The sequence below is a fragment of the Humulus lupulus genome, chromosome 3, assembly GCF_963169125.1.
Source record: "Humulus lupulus chromosome 3, drHumLupu1.1, whole genome shotgun sequence".
Lineage (NCBI taxonomy): Eukaryota > Viridiplantae > Streptophyta > Magnoliopsida > Rosales > Cannabaceae > Humulus > Humulus lupulus.
Window position 1 is genome coordinate 202,859,747 of NC_084795.1, and position 18,776 is coordinate 202,878,522.

At 42.5% G+C, this 18,776-nt stretch overlaps 2 protein-coding genes and 1 non-coding gene across 3 annotated transcripts; 2 read left to right on the top strand and 1 right to left on the bottom strand.

Moving 5' to 3' along the window:
• Positions 1–13,604: 13,604 nt before the first annotated feature.
• On the bottom strand, positions 13,605–13,710 carry LOC133828062 (small nucleolar RNA R71). The gene has a single exon (XR_009890706.1). It is a non-coding gene; the product is annotated as a small nucleolar RNA R71 (small nucleolar RNA).
• A 615-nt stretch (positions 13,711–14,325) lies between these two features.
• LOC133825326 (uncharacterized) lies at positions 14,326–15,207 on the top strand. The gene is made up of 2 exons (XM_062258285.1): positions 14,326–14,545; positions 14,627–15,207. The coding sequence occupies exons 1-2, from the start codon at positions 14,326–14,328 to the stop codon at positions 15,205–15,207; spliced, it is 801 nt and encodes a 266-aa protein (XP_062114269.1).
• A 1,417-nt stretch (positions 15,208–16,624) lies between these two features.
• LOC133825327 (uncharacterized) lies at positions 16,625–17,752 on the top strand. Its single transcript, XM_062258286.1, has one exon. The coding sequence runs from the start codon at positions 16,625–16,627 to the stop codon at positions 17,750–17,752; it is 1,128 nt and encodes a 375-aa protein (XP_062114270.1).
• Positions 17,753–18,776: the final 1,024 nt, after the last annotated feature.

Below are 18,776 nucleotides of genomic sequence, written 5' to 3' on the forward strand. Positions count from 1 at the left end.
AAAGCTGCGAGCCTGGTCCTCTAGCACGAGCCTCACCAACAACCTAGTCACAACACACAAGAAACATCCCTCAATACTAATCAACCCAAAACCACTTCCCGGGACCAATCCCGCACTCTCGGGACCTCTAAAACCTTAAAACAACACCCCGGAGACGTCCCCCGAACCCCCGGAGCAAAGGCCTAAAATTGCCAAAAATGTGAACCTGAAATTTGCCTTGTGCCGCGGCACAACTTTCTTGTGCCGCGGCACACATCACTCAGGGACTCCCTCGCCGCGGCACGAAAAACCCGTGTCGCGGCACGCCTTCGCAGACCCAGAATTCTGGGTTTTTCCCCTGCATTTTCTCCGAGCTAAAACCTCCCAAATCGTCCCAAACTCACACCCAAGCTCCAAAACCAACTCAAAACTCCAAATAGACCATACATCAACCCATAAACATCATAACCCAACTCAATAACACAATCACACTCAAAATCACCCATTTGATTCCAAATTTCAGAAAACTCAAACCCAAAGGCCAAAAACACAACCCAAGCTTGACAAAGCTAAACCATGGCTTCAAAATCTTAAACCACAACAGAAAAGAAAACCCAAGGATGTTTAAAACTCTTACCTCAATCAAGAATCCAACCTTAGGCTTCCTTGGTTCACCCCCTTAGTCTTCAAGTTTCAGCTCCCTTCTTCTTCTTCATGCCCTAGCTTTTTCCCTCTCCTTCTTCTTCTCTTCAAATTATCAAAGCATCAAATGACCAAGCCCCAAACCGTGTACCCCTTAATACCCAGCTGCCATATATCCAATTCCCAGCCAAATGACCATTTTACCCCTCCTTGCCTATCCTTTCCCAACTAACCTCAAGGGCACTTAAGTCCTTTTACTTCTATTTCATTTCTACCATTTTCTATCTAGAACTTGTTACTCTAAGTAGTAACTAATGGTTACCCAGGTTACTCAATCACCAATAACCATTACCCGCTAAATCTCAATCTTAGCCATAAAATTCCCGAAGTACCCCTAGGCTCCTCCCGAGCCGGGTATAGAAATCCCGTTGTGACTCTTAAGTTAATTTGCTCTCTAGGACCGTCTCGGCACGTGCATCAAAATAATACCACCACACTCACGTGGTACAAATCACGGAATACAATTATCACATATATGCCCTCAGCGGCTAAAATTACAATTATGCCCTTCAAACACAATCAGGGCCTACATGCATACTAATACACATAGTCATGCATCTCAGATAAACAATTAGTCAAATAACATGCTTTAAATCATAACCATGCATTTAACTCATAAAATCACACATAAATCCCAACATGCCCTCCTGGCACACTAATCAAGGCCCTTAAGCCTTAATAGCGATTTTGGGTCGTTACAACTATCCCCTCCTCATAAAAATTTCGTCCTCGAAATTTATCCAAACACATCAGTCAGTAAACCCGCAACTCTGACCATAATTTCCAAGGCCCACCGCCTTTACTTTACTTTTCAACAACACTCTCACAAGAGTAACAATCTTGCCCCTCAAGATTTCGTCTAATAGCCATACTCTCGATAGCTTCTTGTTTATACCGCAACCCTGCAGAAACCTCAGGGTCTGCCTAGATTACAATGACCAATTCATCGTCTTATTCCTGATTCCAGAGATACTCAAAATTCGTCACCTCTACTAGGTGGGATCAATTGGTAGGCCCCGTTGGCCTAATCCTTGGTAAAACTTCAGAATCTTATGCTGAATTAAGAGTCAGAACTCTCCCTTCTTTCTCTGAACACCTTACAGATCCTCGTCTGTTAAAATGCAGAGACGCAACTCTTTCCTTCCGGAACTTTATTTCCTCAACACTTATCAATTTACAAGCTGTTAATCCTTTCAAATAGGCAGACGCTCCTGCCTTAAGAGTTCCAACAACCACTTGGCTTCTCTCTGAACCGATGCCAAATCGTAGTATTCACTACCCTTTGCCTCCTACCATGTCATATGTCGTGTTACTTTAACAAGACACCAGCAACCGCCACCACGACTAACTCATCAGGGATTACACTTCCCTTAATACTTCAAGTATTCGCCTACTCGGCGCTCAGTTCTTTAAGATATCCGATAAACTTTCAGACTGCCACCCCACTTGCAATCAACTGATAATTCCAGGTTCCCACTCTGTTCTTTTCGTTCTCTAAATCCATTCCAATAATTTAAAATATTATAGGGCCTCAATTCAATGTCATCGACGTTCTATCCTGAAACCAGTTCACTTGCCCCAACAACATTAACTCAAACAACCGAATTAAAACTTTTCATGTCCAAACACCTTACTTAAGGTCTATTGTGGTCTATCCCCACGATGCACCACCACATCACCTAACCCCTCAGGGTCCAAAGGAAAACACTAGGTTCTGTCACCCGCTCGACCCTCCCGGTACGACGTACCCTAGGAGGTGGAATGATGTCCATTCAGAATTCTCATTCATAAACCGAATCTAATTGGATCCTTCATCCATTCCTGGTATCCTAACTTGTACCACCTTAGCAGGGTCCTTCCCTGTTTCAACTCAAACCAACACTTTGAACTCCATAGCTCAGTGACACCCACCAGCTAACCATTACCTACTAACATCATGCCGATCTCAGTCGTTGCCTTGTCCTCCATTACAGCCTATAGCGTTATTCCTTGACTGATACACGCCTCCCATTAAATTTCCCTTGCTCAATCGAGGATTTCAAACACTGATCATTTGTCTGCTACTTTTCACCACCTCTGTGTCTCAACGCTATCTTTCTTACTAATACCCAATACTTAAGTACCTTATGCCATGCACAACAGTCGACTTAACGTCCCAATTGTATCAACCATGGTCCATTCAGTCACCTCCCGCTAGGTTCAATCCATCCTCGCGTCAATTTATTCCTGGGCGTGCCCAAATCGTGATGCAATCTCACATTTCCATAACCCTACCATAGATCATGTCCTTTATGCAATCACTCTTTACTTAATCAAAACATACGCATATTCCAGCACCGCCAGATACCAATAAATTCTTACCTGTCTTCTGAATTTCTTTCTGATGTGACACCACTCAGTCCGTCTAACCTCGAGTTTTACTGTTCTCCTCATCTCTGATGTAGTTGCCTCCGGAGGTGCTTGTGCAATAGATGACGCGCTTACCAGTCCTGAGATGCTTTCTGTTCTTCAAATGTTCTTCATTAGTTTATCGCGGCTTCAGATCAAATCCTCTCTTACCTGTCCTTTCTCCTTGTAGCTCTAATCTGAGTACTCCTGACGACATCCAAACTAACACTCCGTAGAACCTTACCTGTGACTTCGCCTTCTGGGTACAAACGTCTTTCGCATAGTCACTTGCTCACCATTTCTGTCTGGGAGTAATCCATATGCACTGTTCGTGAGCTTGAAGGGAACTTGCCCACACCGTTCATGCATTCTCTGTCTAAAGAACTTACCTGTGCTGCTGCAGCTCGAACCGTTCCAGAATCCTTGTTACCAATTCCTCACACCCTGCCCGGTGCAACCTAATCAATTCACGAAAAGTCTTTATCCTTGGCTTCCAACTGGCAATAACCAGGTCGTAGATCAACTCTTGGGGACATCGTCCCACCTTGTATCCAACATTGTACTTTTCGTCCTATCCCGACGATACTAGCAATCCACGCAGTATAACACTCTGGCTAATCCAAGATCAAATTCCTTCGATTTCTTCAATAGAGTTTCTGTCGGCCAATCCGTCTTTTACAACATTCCTTATACCAATCCTATCTGTAGTCCGACCTTGAAGTATTCCCTAAATCTTTCTTTGCATACCCACATAACTTTCCCACTGGTCAGCTCTGTCTCCTTTACGTACTCCAGATGATATCCTCAACAATCCATCTGCCAGAGTTTCTAATTCCTTCTCCATAAGTATTACCGTCCTCGGCCTCTCAAATGGCACCTTTGAGGCAACCTCTCTATGTCCATCTCCCTCGCGGAACATTCTCAACACCGAGCCCTTCTAGTTCGCTACATGCCCAAAGCACAAGCTCGCCAGTTAAATACTCATCCTTGAGGACTCAGCCTCGAACCTCGAATGTATCGGTGCATTCCAGTTCTCCGTTCCCTCACCATGGAAATCCATCCCAACATCTCGAGTCATTCTACGTAGAAATCATGTCCTCACCTGACCTCCTCTCAGGTGGCATCCTCTTCCTCATGTGCATACCAATTAACCTCCTGGTTCCTGTCGCCATCTCGATAACTACCTTTTCGATCAGGCTTCTTTCCAATCTCAATCTAGGTGCCCAAGCACTGTCTGGAGTCCTTTTACCTAAAAATTGAGAATCCGACCTCGCTGCGTTCCATCGACAAAAGTACCGTCTTATCAGTCAGACTTTTCCCCTTTTTCTTGGCAATCCAAAAGCCACAACACTATCCGGGGTTCTTTCAACTTGATTATCACGAATCTATCTTCACTAATTCCATCAAAGGAAGCACCGCCCTTGCGGCTCTAGCACTCATGCTCTATACATCAACCATCAGTTCCTCAAACAATATGGCCCTCTCCGCCATCCACATGCAGACAAAAACTCTTTCCTCAAAGCAGCCCAAATGCGTTAGACTATTCCAGATCTCATGTCCTTAAATGGGTCGCCACCAATTCCAGATACATCCATCTGTATAAATTTCTGAAATGAACTATCCAATTCACCAAACCCATTGATCTACGCTGTCGTTACCCCTTACAGTCCAAACCAGACTTAAACATTTGCCCGCCTCCACGGTTCTAATCATGTCTTTAAGATCTGTCCTAACCATTCATCATCTAGGTTCTTTCTAACCCATTAAGCCAGTACCTCAGCCCGAGTACCAATTCCAGGCATTCCTCTGCCTCAACATTTAACATAACCCTCTAATCAGGATCTCTCATCCTCTTAACCATGGGTGGAAATAACTCTGCCCGTCTATTGATAAATCCCTTGTCAGTCCGAATTCTCCTCAAAACCCGAGGATAACACCCTTTAAGCCTTTCATTTAGTACCCTTATCTGACCATACTTCACGGTAAACCAACACTTGAAACCTTACTGTTAAAACGTCGGAATCAGCTATTTCCCCAGAGAAATCCGCTGTTCACTTATCCCATCTCGACTAACAAACTCCACAGCTTACCCACACACTAGCGACCCTCTGTTGCTGCTTCCAGGGATAACTGGAGATCTCAACTCCAACCTATATCTAAAACCCCTCTGCAAACACAATATCAGGTCCCCAAACCCTTCTAGGAACCAACAACACAATTTCACCTGTCAAAACTGACCCAACACCTGAACTCTGGGGTTCCTACTCTGAACCAAACCACCACTAGGTCCAAATATCCACAGGTATAATGCACACACAAGCATATACTAGGTCAAGTCCACAATGATATACATTTAGCTTACCAAATTTCTATCACCACTAAGTGTATCCATGCTCATCATGCTTCATACAAGCCAATATACCGATATAACATATGAATTTAATCCAGAAAATTAACCACATACGCTCAATATGCGAACCATTATGCCAATTTTCATCCACATGCATAATAATGTTATTCAGCACACATTGATCTCAACATGCAACAGTCAAGGGCCAGGCCCTATCAGTATCTCATGCATATGTCATCTCATTCCTCATGCTCCATATAAATAAGCAGGCAAACAGGGCATTCAAACATATATTCAAACATGTCAATCATTCATACCAACCAACCCAGAGTCGAGCTTGTCACTGACAGCGAGCGTACATGTTCGGTCGATCTCCAGAACCAATAAACCTTGGCTCGCTCTGATACCAAGTTGTAACGCCCTACTTCCTTAGAGCCGTTACTAAGTGAGTTTTTAAGACAAAACAGTGTGCAATGGCCTCGCTAACCGAGGCTTTGAAACAAAAGTGTGACTAATTAAAAGTTAAGGCTGTAATCTTTGAAAATACGTCATTTCATTAAAACTTCTATTATTAAACATTTGGGATCCCAAAATAAGGTTTGAAAACTAATTACATCTTGAAATAAGGTTACAGTTGAGAAATCATAAAATCATAGGTTATTACAGCCATTTTCGATTAAACCCCCAACCAAAGCAGTCGGGCAGACCAAACATGTACACGTCGCTTCACGCTCTCCGTACTCATGGTTGGTTGACTCAGTCATTGCCCTTACCTGCAACACAGAGCACCCGTGAGCCGAAGCCCAGCAAGAAAACTCATGCAGAACATAACATATGCAATGTATACAGTTTTATCATAACAGATAATCCACAAATAGATAAGTCAACCATTTAGACTAAGCAAACACATGTATCCACCGGGCCCCGCCCTGATTATAGCATAACACATGAATCCACCGGGCCCCGCCCTGATTATAGCATCCCATGTGCTAGGTGTTACTTTCGGCCCACGGCCGCCCCGGCTTACGCCGTACTCGGCCCACGGCCGCCCCGGCTTACGCCGTACTCGGCCCACGGCCGCTCATTTCATCATATTCACACATATAGTACATTCGAAATAATCATTCACACACATCATGATTCATTTAAGGTTTAAACATTTGCACATAATACAATCTGGGGCCATGCCCTAACCTCGGGTGTTATAGTTTTCTTACCTGTATTCCGAGCCTCCTGATGCACTAAAGCTGCGAGCCTGGTCCTCTAGCACGAGCCTCACCAACAACCTAGTCACAACACACAAGAAACATCCCTCAATACTAATCAACCCAAAACCACTTCCCGGGACCAATCCCGCACTCTCGGGACCTCTAAAACCTTAAAACAACACCCCGGAGACGTCCCCCGAACCCCCGGAGCAAAGGCCTAAAATTGCCAAAAATGTGAACCTGAAATTTGCCTTGTGCCGCGGCACAACTTTCTTGTGCCGCGGCACACATCACTCAGGGACTCCCTCGCCGCGGCACGAAAAACCCGTGTCGCGGCACGCCTTCGCAGACCCAGAATTCTGGGTTTTTCCCCTGCATTTTCTCCGAGCTAAAACCTCCCAAATCGTCCCAAACTCACACCCAAGCTCCAAAACCAACTCAAAACTCCAAATAGACCATACATCAACCCATAAACATCATAACCCAACTCAATAACACAATCACACTCAAAATCACCCATTTGATTCCAAATTTCAGAAAACTCAAACCCAAAGGCCAAAAACACAACCCAAGCTTGACAAAGCTAAACCATGGCTTCAAAATCTTAAACCACAACAGAAAAGAAAACCCAAGGATGTTTAAAACTCTTACCTCAATCAAGAATCCAACCTTAGGCTTCCTTGGTTCACCCCCTTAGTCTTCAAGTTTCAGCTCCCTTCTTCTTCTTCATGCCCTAGCTTTTTCCCTCTCCTTCTTCTTCTCTTCAAATTATCAAAGCATCAAATGACCAAGCCCCAAACCGTGTACCCCTTAATACCCAGCTGCCATATATCCAATTCCCAGCCAAATGACCATTTTACCCCTCCTTGCCTATCCTTTCCCAACTAACCTCAAGGGCACTTAAGTCCTTTTACTTCTATTTCATTTCTACCATTTTCTATCTAGAACTTGTTACTCTAAGTAGTAACTAATGGTTACCCAGGTTACTCAATCACCAATAACCATTACCCGCTAAATCTCAATCTTAGCCATAAAATTCCCGAAGTACCCCTAGGCTCCTCCCGAGCCGGGTATAGAAATCCCGTTGTGACTCTTAAGTTAATTTGCTCTCTAGGACCGTCTCGGCACGTGCATCAAAATAATACCACCACACTCACGTGGTACAAATCACGGAATACAATTATCACATATATGCCCTCAGCGGCTAAAATTACAATTATGCCCTTCAAACACAATCAGGGCCTACATGCATACTAATACACATAGTCATGCATCTCAGATAAACAATTAGTCAAATAACATGCTTTAAATCATAACCATGCATTTAACTCATAAAATCACACATAAATCCCAACATGCCCTCCTGGCACACTAATCAAGGCCCTTAAGCCTTAATAGCGATTTTGGGTCGTTACAGCTGAGGACAGCTTAATATTCACAGAGCTTGGTTTAAGCGGACCAGAGTCAGTGGGGTAAATAGAGGGTGCGACCTAAGGGCGTCGACCCTATTTATTGTGTAATCTGATTGTTATTGTTAACTGTTGAATATGAATTGCTGAATGGCTAGGTAGTAGCTTATGGATTCATGATCATATCTATGAGTTATGTGATTATTAGGAATTATTAAGTGTTTAAACATGCTTTAAGAGTTATATGATTATTATCAGTGCTTATGCTATGATGTTATGTTTTCTTATTGGGCCTCGGCTCATGGGTGTTACGTGGTGCAGGTAAAGGCTAGGGTAAGCTTGATCAGTCCTGATTGGAGAGCTCTGAAAGCAGAATGTACATGACTAGCTGCTCAGCCGCCACGTTTGAGGAAGGGACAAGAACAGGAGGATCATAAATGCCTATTTTCCCCTTAGAGTAGCCAACAGTGGTTTATACCTTGAAATTTTGTAAAATGACTTTCAAACGTTGTTTCTTTTGGGATCGCTTGTACCAAAACGTTTAATTTTATGAAATGTGTCTTTTATGACCACAAACCTTTTTAAACCCTAGTTCATTAGTGGCTTTAATGACACGTTTTCAACTTAATGACTTGATTAGCAAGTCCTGCACCTTTATAGATATACAGTGTAACAGTCTTGGCTATCCAGAGCGTTACACTCAGACCCAGTGCTAGCTAGTCGTATAGATCTCCTTGGACGCATAGCTATCCAAGTTAATCTGCAATCAACGACTCACCTGTCAGACTATGATGACAGGGTAACATTCTTTCCATGATCCACCATTGAAAATCAACCAATCACAAGCAATCAAGATATAACATTATTGAAATATTCATCCACATGCAACAACAATGCTAATAAGCACGCCCCTATATCATCACACAACAATCAAGGGCCAGGCCCTATCAGTATCACATGCTCCCTATAAATCAAACAGATAACAACGTTCATATTTCTTTCCAAACACTTAGGCATATACACACGAATATACAATTACCAAACCATGAGTCGAGCTTGTCTTTAGTGGAGAATGTACATGTACAACCAGTCTTTAGGAACCCTTAAACCTAGGACGCTCTGATACCAAGTTGTAACACCCTGGATAACAAAGGCCATTACACAATGTGATTATAAATCTGCAAGACTTGCTATTCAAGTCATATAGTTGATAGCGTGGTTCTAAAGTCATAATTAGGTTAGGGTTAAAAGATTTTGGTCATAAACGGGAAATTTCTCATTTAAATAAACATTTAGTACATGGGATCCCAAAACAGTTTTTAAAGGATAGTTTGCAAAATTTCAAAGTTATATACAACCACAAGCCACTCTAATGGAAAAATACGCATTTCAGATTTTCCTGTTCCTGCACTATCCCTCGGCCGTGGCGGACGAGAAGCTGACTATGTACATTCTGCCCTAGAGCACTCAAACTCAAGATTGGTCCACCTTGCCCTTGCCTTTACCTGCACCATGTAGCACCCATGAGCTAAGGCCCAGCAAGAAAACCATAATGCAGAGCATAAACAATACAAACAATCAAATAATCCATAAAGCTGTTAACTAGGCATTTAGCATGCCATAACAGTCATCTAATCAGAGAGATCAAATCAATTATTCATAAGCCACTCATCTCATTATTAAACAAACTATAAACAACAAACAACAATGATAACATATCAATATTCATCATACAATACTCAGGGTGGACGCCCTTAGGCCGCACCCTCTATTTAACCCACTGTCTTTGGCTTACTTAGGCCAAGCCCAGTGTTTAACCCACTGACTCCGGCCCGCTTAAGCCGAGCTCAATGATTTTTTAGCTATCCTCAGCTACCAATGGCCGAGCCGCATCCTGTGCGCAAATATCAGTCCCGACACTCTTAGGTCGTTTATTTCATGCTCACATAGCATATCACAATCACACAATACATGAATTCAAATATAGGGAATCTCAGTCCCACACAATCACATAAGGGTGCAGTTTTCTTACCTTTAATTTCGAGTGCTTTAGTTACTATGAACGACCCTTGACTATGATCTCGTTCCAAGCCCTATCATACACCTAGTAACAATCCATAAATGGTACTTTGATGAGTTTGAATTCCATAAGATAATCCCAGGACCAAACTCATGCTCTCGGGACCTCTAATTCCATCAAGTGAAGTGGTGAAATCGTCCCCCCGAGACCACAAGCAAAACCCTTAAAAGTTCCCAAAAACCAAGTTTAGAAGGCTGAGTAGTGCTACAGTGCTACCTAATGGGAACTACAACGCTAGAGTCAGAGACATAAGCCCCCTCCCCCCCCAGAAATGCAAATTCTGGGTTTCTCTCCTCGAACTTTCCCGAGCCAAAGCTCCAAAAATCCACTCCAATCATCAATCAAACACAAAATTGAGTCCATGAATCACTATATCTCATCCAACACAACCTAATAATAGCCAAAATCTAGCTTAGAACCTCAGCAAACACAGAAACCAAACTTGAGCTCCGAAGCTCAAGAACACTATCTAAAACCAGAAAACCCAGATAATTAAAGCAGAAATTGTTACCTTAGAAGGATGAATCTGACCCTAGGTTGCCTTCAGTGCCCTTTCAAGCTTTAATTCCTCCAATTCCCATGCTTAAGTTCTTAAACTTCCATCCAAAATCCAAACTCAGAAATCAACCTCAACAAAACTCAGCAAACTAAAAAAAAAACCTTAAACCTTACCTCAACTTGGGAGCTTAATTCCAGTTGAACTCCTTCAGTTACTCCAAAGATCAAAGCCCCAAAGCCTAACCTAGACTCCTCTTGAATTCTCAGCTTCAAAATCCACAAAGAAGAGTGAGAGAGGGAACAATCGTGAGAGAGGGAGATGGGTGAGCAGAAAGTGTGAGCTGAGACCTTTTTCCTTCTTTCCTTCCTTAGATCATTCTGAATTCTTCTCTGTTTTGTCCTAACACAAGACTGAGTATATCCTTAGACTTAGGAAAGACCATTTTTCCCTCCCAAAATAAAACTAACCTTTAACTTAATCTAGGGGGTATAATAATCATTTGTTCCCAATTCCCACTAATTCTTCGAGTGTTCCTAATATTTGTAACTTAAATTCCATCATCCAATTAATCACCAATTAGTAACCCAATGTCTAATAATCTCCAAAATATTTACTAAATTCCCAAAAATACCCCCATGCTCCCCCGAGCCAGGTATAAATCCCCGCCATGACTATTTTGCCAAATCGCTCACTAGGATCGTCTCGAGCCATATAATCTGAATACATCCACATAATAATGTGGTCCCGCACTAATATCACCTATATATTCACATTTATGTCTTGTGTTAGTTGTGTTTTGTTTTGAGAGTCATCACTCGAGAACGAGTAATGTTGTAAGTTTGGGGGTGTGATAACTCTTGAATAAAGAGTTATTTCACGTGCGTTTGAACTTATAATTGTGAAAAATCATGGGTGATGTTAGTTTATTTTTACCTTTTGTAGCTAACTTTGGTGTTTTTATTATCTTAATTAAGTTTAATTTTTTTTAAGTTTTTAATAGCTAGTGGGTTAAAGATAATAATTACATGGATAAATATTTGCACAAAGGAATGAGCTAACATTTGTTGATGGCTGAATATTCAGGTTTGCTGCAGCAAAATTGAAGCATTTTGATCAGGCAGATTTTGGGGCACATGGAACGTGTGGCAGTCAATGGGTGAGTTGACATTTGGCTGAGGTGGCAAGGGTAGAACGAACTAGTCAGCATATTGGAGAAAAGGACAAAAATCAATGAAATGAGGACTTCATGTTTTTGGAGAAAAAGGGGCAATATGGTACTTTTGCAAGAAAGAAGGAAAAAAACCTAACATACACAAAAGAGGGTTTCAGGCATATGAAGAAGGCAGCAGCCATTTTTGGAAAATAAAACCAGAAAAAGAGAGGAGAAAAACTCAGAATATCAACAAGGATGAAGGAGGACAAACAAAGAAAGCTCAAGCATCATTTTGGATTTGTTCTTTCTTCTTTTCCTAAACTTTATTTTATTAATTTCTGAGTTGGATTCTACATCTGAATATTATGGGCTGTTTTGATTGTGAATTAATGTTTATGAACTCAACCATGAACTAATTTTTAGGTGGCTTGAATTGTTGATGAACCCTATGTTATAGTCTATCAATTTCTTGCACTTTATTTTAGTAAAATCTCCTTTGTTCATTCAAGTGTGCTTATATTAATTTCTTGTTGTTGTTTGGCCAGCAATGGCAAGTTATTTAATTATGTTTAATGCTGGAAAGATTAAATGTAATGGGAAGAACTTGGATAAGACAAGTCATAATCTAGGTTAGGTTATGTTAGAAGTAACATAGGGATATGTTATTTGCCTTGTGTAACTTTTGAGAATTAAACTTTGATTTGCATTCTTAAATCTGATTTTGCATAGGAATATGTTTAATTAGGTAGAAGAATTAATTTCATAAAATTTGGGAAAGTTTTATGGGTGTTTAAATGAATTCTTGTTAACCTGGGAGTTTTGCTAGAATATTGCTGCAGCAATCTGTCCGCAAGTTGTTCAGGATGATTAATATAGGGGAATTCAATAATTCAAGTCCATTTTGCAATCCATATATTTCTCTCAATTTTCTTGTTCAGTTCAGTTTTTAATTTCAGTATTTCCATTTTATTTTAATATTTTGCTTAGCCTATAAACAACCCAATTGATTTTTAATTTCTTAAAATTGTTTAGCAATTGTTTTGCTTATTTTTTCTAATTTGCAATCCCTGTGGAGACGATTTACTTATAATTATATCACTTGTGTGATTACGTGCACTTGCGTATTTAAAATCAAATATTAAATTTATCACAACAAGATTTTGGCGTCGTTGCCGGGGATTGGAATTAGAAATTTTTGTAATATCAATTACTTGCAATTTATTTATTTTTCTTTGTTGAGTTAACTTTGTTTTCTTGCTCCTTTGTTTTCTCAGGTGATTTACTTTATGAACGAGCAAGAAGACATTGAACTAGCTCTTATTGACCCTGAGATTGAAAGAACAGTTAGAAGAAGACTATGGGAACAACGGGCTCAAAATCGCCTTAATATGGTTGAAGAGGTTGAAGGAGTTGAGGGTGCTAATAATGTCACTAACACAATTGCTATGGTTGATGATAGAGAGAGAGCCATAAGGGAGTACGTTGTCCCCATGTTTAATGAGCTCAATCGGGGCATTGTTAGGCCTGGAATTCAAGCACCCCAATTTGAGTTAAAGCTCGTTATGTTCCAAATGTTGCAAACAGTGGGTCAATTTAGTGGGATGCCTACTGAGGATCCTCATCTTCATCTTCATCTTCGTTCATTTTTTGAGGTGTGCGATTCTTTCAAGCTACAAGGAGTGAGTGACGAGGCCCTAAGGTTGAAATTATTCCCTTTCTCTTTGAGGGACCGAGCTAGAGCTTGGCTCAACACCCTTCCTCCCGACTCGGTGACTACATGGAATGAGTAGGATGAAAAATTCTTGATGAAGTACTTCCCTCCTACCCAAAATGCCAAGTTTCACAATGAAATTATGTCATTTCTGCACCTGAAAGATGAATCATTTTGTGAAGCTTGGGAGAGATTCAAGGAGTTATTGAGAAAGTGCCCACACCATGGGATCCCGCATTGTATACAAATGGAAACATTCTACAATGGGCTAATTCTTCCACTCGTATGGTGTTAGATGCTTCAGCTAATGGGGCTATTCTCTCTAAGTCCTACAATGAAGCCTATAAGATTTTGGAGAGGATAGCTAGCAACAATTATCAATGGTCCAATGTTAGAGCCTCAACAAGTCGAAGAGTGGCTGGTATACTTGAAGTGGATGCATTGACAGCGTTGACCGCTCAAGTTTCTTCAATGACTAACCTTCTAAAGAACATGAGTTTGGGGGGAATGGTACAACCAGCTGCTATGGGACAAGTTGCCGATGTATCTTGTGTTTATTGTGGAGATGGGCACGCATTTGAGAGTTGTCCTTCAAATCCCACTTCAGTTTGTTATGTGGGGAATCAAAATGCCAACCAAAAGAACCCATATTCGAACTCTTACAATCCGGGGGGGAGGCAGCATCAAAACTTCTCGTGGGGGGGTCAACGAGCTAGTTCAAGCGGAGCACCAATGCAAAACAAGCCTACATATCCACCGGGGTTTTCTCAACAACAACAAAGAGCTCAACCACCTCCTCCTCAAGTGTCTCAATCAAGCTCTTTGGAGAGTTTAATGAAGGAATATATGGCCAAGAACGATGCTGTGATTCAGAGTCAAGCAGCATCCTTGAGGAATCTAGAAACTCAATTGGGGCAGCTTGCTAATGAGCTAAGGAATAGACCACAAGGCACCTTTCCTAGTGATACAGAAAATCCAAGGAAAGATGGCAAGGAGCATTGCAAGGCGGTTACCTTGAGGAGTGGTAAAAATCTGGAATTGACTGAGGATAATTGTACTAGAAACAGTGAGCCCACTTCAATCCAAAGTAGTGTGGACAAAGGAGACAAAGTTGTGAAATAATTTTTTTTAAATGCTGATCCTGAAGCAATTGCTACAGCAATTCCTCCACAAAATGCTACAGGAATGCCTATAAGCAAGCCACCTCCACCATTTCCTCAGTGCTTTCAAAAGCAGCAAAAAGATGGTCAATTCCGGAGATTTTTAGATGTTTTGAAACAACTTCACATCAATATACCGTTGGTGGAAGCATTGGAAAAAATGCCCAACTACGTGAAGTTTTTGAAGGATATTTTAACTAAAAAGAGGAGGCTTGGTGAATTTGAAACAGTGGCATTGACTGAAGGTTGTAGTGCTATATTGAAGAGTAAAATTCCTCCTAAATTGAAGGATCCGGGCAGCTTCACAATTCCTTTTTCTATTGGTGGTGGAGATGTTGGTAGAGCACTTTGTGACTTGAGGGCTAGTATCAATTTGATGCCCATGTTAATTTTCAAGAAGTTGGGGATTGGAGAAGCAAGACCAACCACAGTCACTTTGCAATTAGCGGATCGTTCTATGGCACACTTGGAAGGAAAAATTGAAGATGTACTTGTGCAAGTTGATAAATTCATTTTTCCGACTGATTTCATCATCCTTGATTATGAAACAGATAAAGATGTTTGTTGACGGTGAGAACTCGTCAACTAAGTTGAGTTGGAAAAATTATCAAGTCAAGATCACTAATGGAAAAGCTGTAGAAACTTAAACAATCACTCAAGAACAATGATAGAACAATAATGGAGAATTCAGTCTTTCATTCACACTCAAGCCTTTGCTACAGTAAAATTTCCCACCCCCCTTCAGGTGGTATTAGAGTTCATTTTATAGTAGGCTCTAATGGCCTTAGATACATGGTGGTCCAGGAGACCAAGTGGTACATAAGTACTATGTCAGGGGAGTGGCTTCAGAGGTTGTGGTCGTACATCCGGTACGGGAGTAGGTGTCAGGAGGATGTCTCCACTACTTGTCTGTACCCATGTCTGATGAGTGGTAGCAGGCATAGTGGCGCAGGTGATAATGGTGTTGACTCTGACCTTTGGCCGTAGACATACGGACCATAACTCTTATCCCAGCAGTCCCACTGGTACTGGTGTCCGTACTCAGTACTAGATCGTACAAATATGTCCCCTTCGACTCATACTGGAGCCTCTAAGCATAGGGGTCTCAAGGTGTAAGGAATGGGACTCTTGGTGTGTGTTATGGTCGTGGCGTGAGGTGGGGATTTTGGGTCCTTGGCACGAGAAGCCTGAAGTCTCCCGAGGCCACTCACGAGTCTGAGCGATAGGCATGTGGCCTTGACGGATGTCTAAGGATGCGAGGCGAGACGCCCTCCTTGTGACCCCCTTGCTCCACTCATGTGGCCACCAGATGGCGAGGCCACTCCGTAGGCATGGGCGAGGCCACTTTGCAGGCATGGGCGAGGCCACCACGGGGCCTAGATGGTGAGGCCACTCCGTGGGCATGGGCGAGGCCACCACGGGGCCTAGATGGCGAGGCCACTTCGTGGGCATAGACGAGGCCACTTCGTGGGCATGGGCGAGGCCACCACGGGGCCTATATGGCGAGGCCACTCCGTGGGCATGGGCGAGGCCACCACGGGGCCTAGATCGCGAGGCCACTTTGTGGCCATGGGCGCCGAGGCTCGGCCGAGCGAGGCCATGGAGGCGCGCGCGCGAGGAGGGCCGCGTGCCTGGTGTGCCACCGATCGACGCCAAGGAGACGCGCACGCGAGGTGGCCGAGCGACGCCAGGGGATGCGCGCGCGAGGAGGGCCTCGCGCCTGGGGCACGGCTGAGCGACGCCTGGGGGGTGCGCGTGCGAGGTGGGCCTTGCACCTGGGGCATGGCCGAGCGAGGCCATGGTGACGCGACTGGGACCTCGCGCATCGCGAGCTGATCCGAAGTTGCCGTCAAAGGATGATGGGCCTTCACGGGATATTTTATGGGTGCGGAATATTGAGCGTCCACAATGTTCCTATTATCTTGGGTAGGCCATTTCTAGCTACTGGGAGGACCTTGATTGATGTACAAAAAGGGGAGCTTACTATGAGGGTGAATGACCAACAAGTGACTTTCAACGTGTTCAATGCTATGAAGTTTCCAGATGAGGTTGAGGAATGCTCTAGGCTAAGTGTAATTGAGTCTATTGTTGCTGAAAAATTCCATAAGGAAGCTTGTAAAGATGGAGTGGGGTTGGGGTCACTTGAAGAGCTTGAAAACTTAAGTGAAGAGGACGAAAGCCAAGTTACATGGGTGGAGTCAAAGCAGCCCTTTGCTAAATTTAGGAGGCCTTTTGAGTCATTGAACTTGTCGGAAGGAAATTTTAAGCCTCCTAAGCCTTCTATTCAAGAGCCACCAAAATTAGAGTTGAAGCCTTTGCCTAGTCACTTGAAATATGCTTATTTGAGAGATAATGAGACCTTGCCTGTGATTATTTCAGCCATGTTAGGAGCTGAAAAAGAGAGTTTGTTGCTGGCTGTTTTGAAGAAATACACAAGGGCCATTGGTTGGACTATGGCAGATATCAAGGGAATAAGTCCCTCATTTTGTATGCATAAAATTCTGTTGGAGGAGTGCTGTAATAATTCTATTGAGCAACAGCGAAGGATTAATCCTATCATGAAGGAAGTGGTTAGAAAAGAGACAATTAAGTGGCTTGATTATGGAATTGTTTACCCAATTTCAGATAGTTCTTGGGTTAGCCCAATTCAGTGTGTTCCTAAAAAAGGTGGAGTCACAGTGGTGGCTAATGAAAATAATGAGTTGATTCCCATAAGACAAGTGATAGGGTGGCGTGTTTGTATGGACTATCAGAAGTTGAATAAGGCTACTCGTAAAGACAACTTCTCGCTGCCATTCATTGACCAAATGCTTGATCGGTTGGCGGGAAAGGAGTTTTATTATTTCCTTGACGGTTATTTAGGCTATAATCAGATTTCCATCGCGCCAGAAGACCAAGAGAAGACTACCTTTACTTGTCCTTATGGCACCTTTGCCTTTAGAAGGATGCCTTTTGAGCTGTGCAACGCCCCCGCCACTTTCCAACGTTGTATGATGGCAATATTTTCATATATGGTGGAGAAGTCTCTTGAAGTCTTCATGGATGAATTTTCAGTGTTTGGGGAGTCTTTTGACACTTGTTTGGCTAACTTGGAGAAAGTCTTGGCTAGATGAGAAGAAACAAACTTGGTACTCAATTGGGAAAAATGCCATTTCATGGTTCAAGAAGGCATTGTGTTGGGCCATAGAATTTCTAACAGGGGCATAGAAGTGGATAGAGCAAAGCTGGAAGTCATTGAAAAATTGCCACCACCTTCTACAGTTAAGGGGATTAGAAGCTTTTTGGGACACGCGGGCTTCTATAGGAGGTTTATAAAGGATTTTTCAAAGATTTCTAAGCCCCTTTATTCCTTACTTGAGCAGAATCGAGAATTTGAGTTCACCAAGGAGTGTCAAGAAGCATTTGTGACTTTAAAAAAGGCTCTTATCACTGCACCCATCATTGTAGCTCTGGATTGGTCTCTCCCCTTTGAATTGATGTGCGATGCTCGTGATTTTGCTGTGGGTGCTGTACTTGGGCAGCGAAAAGAGAAAAGAGAAGGTTTTTCTTTCCATTTACTATGCAAGCAAGACATTAGCCGATGCCCAATCTAACTATACTACCACCGAGAAAGAGCTTTATGCAGTGGTGTTTTCTTTTGACAAGTTTAGAGCTTATCTTGTGGGGACTAAAGTGGTGATTTATACAGACCATTCAGCGATCAAGTATCAAATTGCCAAGAAGGATGCTAAGCCACGACTTATTCGATGGGTGTTGCTTCTTCAAGAATTTGACTTGGAAATTCGGGATAGAAAAGGAACGGAGAACCAAGTGGCTGACCACTTATTTAGACTTGAAGCTGGAAGTGAAAAGCAAAATGAAGGGCCTATTAAAGAGACATTCCCCGATGAGCAATTGTTGGTTGTGAGCCAAACCACTACTCCATGGTATGTTGATTTTGTCAACTATTTGGTGAGTGGTTTCCAGCCACCTGATTTGAATAGGCAGCAACTCAAGAAGTTCTTTCATGATGTGAGATTCTATTATTGGGATGAGCCCTATTTGTACAAACAATGTTCAGATCGAATCATGAGGCGTTGTGTGCCTGAGGATGAAGTTTCTAGCATACTAGAGCATTGTCATTCAGCTCCTTATGGT

Coding starts and splice junctions, on each gene's coding strand:
- LOC133825326 (XM_062258285.1), top strand. CDS start 14,326: ATGGCCAAGAACGATGCTGTGATTCAGAGTCAAGCAGCATCCTTGAGG. Junction 14,546..14,626: donor GGATAATTGTACTAGAAACA/GTGAGCCCACTT, acceptor CTGATCCTGAAG/CAATTGCTACAGCAATTCCT.
- LOC133825327 (XM_062258286.1), top strand. CDS start 16,625: ATGAGGGTGAATGACCAACAAGTGACTTTCAACGTGTTCAATGCTATG.